The 4740-nt window shown below is 38.5% G+C and overlaps 1 protein-coding gene across 1 annotated transcript; it reads right to left on the reverse strand.

Annotated features, from left to right (window-relative positions):
- Positions 1-313: 313 nt before the first annotated feature.
- On the reverse strand, positions 314-3480 carry arf5 (ADP-ribosylation factor 5). The gene is given in 6 exon segments (NM_001201269.1): positions 314-794; positions 952-1077; positions 1191-1262; positions 1956-2065; positions 2343-2423; positions 3280-3480. Coding segments are annotated over 6 exon segments (543 nt in total). The 5' UTR covers positions 3347-3480; the 3' UTR covers positions 314-707.
- Between the last annotated feature and the right edge of the window lie 1260 nt (positions 3481-4740).

Consider the following 4740-nt stretch of genomic DNA (forward strand, 5'->3'; position numbering starts at 1 on the left):
CATTTTTTGTGGGATTATTTAATCTTTTTTCTGGTCAATTTTTTTCTTTTTGGCCAAAAATCTTCATTTAATCTGTAGTAAATCCTGTACAATTTACTATGTTACCTTTAATCTGTGTGTAAAGTCAGGTTTTATTTCACTTTTCTCCCCGTGACAGAAAGCGAGGACGTCGCACCGGCGCATCTTTCCATCGAGAAATATCTAGTCAAGAGCTTACTAGTGTGAGATGGAGGAAGAGTTCCAGGGGGGTCAGGTAACATCAGAGAGTTCAAAACACCTACGCAACTGTCAATCATTCCAGATTCATATGTCAACTGACTCATCTGTGGTTTTTATTCAAGGAAGAAGACTTGGAGAACGTTTGGGTGATAACTCGATGTTAAAATGTAAAGATGGAGAAGGTGGAGAAGGTGGAGAAGGTGGAGAAGATGGTGAGATCTGATGAATCTCTCACAGTTTTGAGGAAACATGCAGTTTAAAGCGTCATCACATATAAAACACCGTGATTCAGATGAAGCAAAAAAAGTAGAGAAATGAAGTGTAGAAAAGTAAAGAAAGACATGGCTCCCCATTACTGCTGACACACACACACACACACACACACACACGCACGCACACACGCACACACTCTTTATAACAGAGTCTATAGATGAATGTTCTGAAAACTCCATCTCTCTCTCTCTCGGTGTGTGAGGTGGAGGACAGCATTAGCGTTTGGACAGCTCGTTGGATAACCAGTCCAGTCCCTCATAGAGTCCGGTTCCTTGTGTAGCACACGTGGCCTGGACATACCACTGCAGAGACAAAACACACACACACACACACACACACACACACACACACACACACACACAGTAAGACACACAGCAACATCTCATGGTGTGTTTGTGTGTGTGTGTATGTGTGTGTGAATGTGCGCGCGCGCGCGCGTGTGAATGTGTGTGTGTGTACCGTTCGGCTGCGCAGACTCTGCAGGCCCAGTTTATCTGTGAGTTCGCTGACCGGCATGGCGTTGGGCAGATCCTGTTTGTTGGCGAACACCAGCAGCACGGCGTCCCTCAGCTCATCTTCCTGCAGCTGCACACACACACACACACACACACACACACACACACACACAGGAAATGATGTCACAGCGGATTAATCAGAACCACATCACTCACTCGTCACACATGAAGACCAAATCTCACCATTTTGGAGAGTTCATCAGCAGACTCGGCCACTCTCTCTCGGTCATTACTGTCCACCACGAAGATCAGACCCTGAGGAGAAACCACAGCTTCATCATCATCATCATCATCATCATCATCATCACAGAGCTCATGAGTACACACACACGGTTTCTCAGGGTTCTTAAGACAGTAAACTGTTCTTGCTTCTTAAAATGTCTTCCTTTGGAACATTTTGTGAAAGAAAAAAAATAAAAAATCTACAGTTCCACCAGAACGTGAAACCAAAAATAAAAAGCAAATTATCTGTAATTTATGTAAAATAATTTAGAAGCAAATCAAAGACAATGAAATATAAAAAGTAACATTAAATAAAAGTGTATAAAATTAAGAATGTATAAATATCGATATTCATTAAAGCTATATATAAAAATTGTGCACATTAAAAACACACATTTCAGAGTTATATATTTTTAATTTATTTGTTACTAGGGAAGTGTTAATAAAATATGATTTTTTAACATTTTACTGTTTAGTGTCCGGTGATCTAGTTCTGTGTAATTCCATAAAATCAAAACAGAAACGTTAAAAAATCATCCATAATAAAATTATAGAAATATATTACTATAGTCTACCATAAATTTATATAAAGGTAGCGGTGACATTAAAATAATTTAGCGCCCCAGACGAACACTGGAGAAATGTACATGTGAATAAAAATGATTTTAATTTGATCTAAAACACATTTCCTCTGATATTTTAGTTCTTTTTGAAAATATTGGGTACCTGAGTGTTCTGGAAGTAGTGTCTCCACAGAGGACGGATTTTATCCTGACCACCAACATCCCACACGGTGAAGCAGATGTTCCTGTACTCCACAGTCTCCACATTAAACCCTGGAGAAAGAAAACATCATCAACGCTGCATGGACATTTAATAACCCGGCCTCAGACCCGCACTCCTCACCGTCTGTTACCGAGGGATGAGAGTTAACATATATATCGCATTTAATAATAATAAAAATAATAATAATAATAATAATAATAATCTAAGAGATTAACGACTGTTTAACGTCCACCTGAGAGATTTTTATTCTCTTTTATTTTTATTTATGCGGTGTAAATAATTACAAGCCGAGACAGAAATAAAGAATATAACACAGGGGTTTCTCACCGATGGTAGGGATGGTTGTGACGATTTCTCCGAGCTTCAGTTTGTACAGTATTGTTGTTTTTCCCGCTGCGTCCAAACCCACTAAAAACAAAATTCATAAATAAAACAGAACAAAAGGTTTTTAGTGACTCTGATTCAACACACAGCCTCGGATTATTCACATTCTGCTGTGTGTGTTAGTGGCCACAAAATAAGGAACAGAACAATTAATATATAAATACATACGGTAAACAAAACAAAAACAAACAAACAAACAAACAAATAAATAAATAAGAAAGAATGACATGAACAGATTAGGATTATTGCAGAAGAACAAAGAAACACGAGAGACTGTGATTTATATAGGTATATATATATATATATATATATATATATATATATATATATATATATATATATATATATATATATATTATGGTAAATCTGGTACAAAATAAAACAAAAAATCCACAGAGGATGCAGTAAATCAGTTTGTTAAAAATATTCATGGATGTTTTATTTACAGGAAAATAAACTGCTCAGAATGGGATGCTAACATTACAGCTAACTACCTTCCACAGCTGCTCAGTTATAACGCGTTATAAAGCGTATTAACGATTAATGTCAGATTTTATACTACTCAATTCTCTCCCTCTCACGCGCACACACACATACATATATATATATTCACACACACACACACACATACATATATATCACATATACATATCACACACACACACACACACACACACACACACAGACAGACAGACAGACATACATACATACATACATACATACACACACACACACACACACACACACACACACACACACACACACACACACACATCTCACACACACTGAGAGTTTCAGTAAAACTGTCCAATTAACACTAATTAACTGAACAGAATGAACTGGTCTCGCGCTACATTACACACACTTCTCACACACTCACCCATTAATATTCTCATCTGCTTCTTCCCAAAAAGTCTCCCGAAGATCGAGGAAATTGTTAAACCCATTATAATTCGGTAATTTCTACACTTTAAGCTTTAATTCCTTTAGAAACGTCGCGTCTCTTCCTCAGTTTCCTCTCTCTCTGTGGAGCCGGTTAGAGTTTGCGCATGCGCGCTGCCACGTTGCTGCCAGAGGCCACCGTGGAAGGCATTGCGTCACTTCCTGTTCGAATTACGACATTTTGGAGAAGCGGTTTAAATCACGTGATCAAAGTCTTTATTCTTTACTAGGTTGTTGGAATAAAGTGCTCGACAATGTAAAATGGTGTTCGCAGTAAAACATAAAATAAAATTTAAAAAAAAAGAAAAAGTGAAAGATTATTTAATTTGTGTCTTTAAGACACTCGATGGAATCCTTCAGTTACCTGTTTTTAAGGGTTTATATTTAGACACCACCTAAAACACTCACCGTCCACTTTATTAGGAACACCTATACAGCTGCAACGTTGATACAGTTATGCAATCAGCCAGTCACGTGACAGCGGCACGCTAAAAAAAAAAAAAAAAAAAAAAAATCATATACTGTGAGGTGGCAGGTGAGTAACAGGTGTGCAAACAGGTACAGAGCAGCAAAAACAGTTTGTGCAGACGCAAATCATTGAGAAGAGCGACCGCTGTTGAGGAAAAAAACCTGTTCAGGTCTCGTTCGGTACTGGTTCTTACAGAGTACTGCTGGGTCTTACAGAGTACTGCTGGGTCTTACAGAGTACTGCTGGGTCTTACAGAGTACTGCTTACCTGAGGAGAGTTTCTGAAACAGATCGTTCTCCAGGGTGTGTTTGGTGGAAGTTTGGTGGAAACATGGAAGTTTTCTAAGTTTGCTTCTTGGCCCTGTTGTTATGATTAAGACATGTTAATCTTCAGTTAATCTTCACATTTAACATCAGAATGAGGAGAAATCTCAGTGACCTCAGGGACTTTGACCGTGACACAGGTTCAACCTGAACAGCTGAAGAGCGTAAAGGAAGTTTTTCTAATCTTCTGTCCAGTTTGGTTTCTCTGTAATCTCAGATGTTCCACATGTTGTGTGTTCTGATGTGTGTTTCTGCTCACCATGGTTCTACAGAGTGGTTACTTGGGCAGACTGTAGACTTCATGCCAGCTTCCTGTCTCCTCTGACGCTCTGTCATCAACAGTGCGTTTCCATTCACTGGATGTTTTTTGTTTTCTACACCGTTCTATATAAACTCTAGAGACTGTTGTGTGTAAAAATCACAGGAGATCAGCAGTTTCTGAAAAACTCAAACTAACAACCATGTCACGATCAAAGTCACTGAGATTTTTGTCTCTGTTCTGATGTTTGATGAACGTTAACTGAAGTTCTGTATGATTTTATGCGTTACGCACCTGACACATGACTGCGTGAATGATCAGGTGTACCGGAGTTCCTGTTAGAGGATG

Source organism: Ictalurus punctatus, chromosome 4 (assembly GCF_001660625.3).
Source record: "Ictalurus punctatus breed USDA103 chromosome 4, Coco_2.0, whole genome shotgun sequence".
Taxonomy (NCBI): Eukaryota; Metazoa; Chordata; class Actinopteri; order Siluriformes; family Ictaluridae; genus Ictalurus; species Ictalurus punctatus.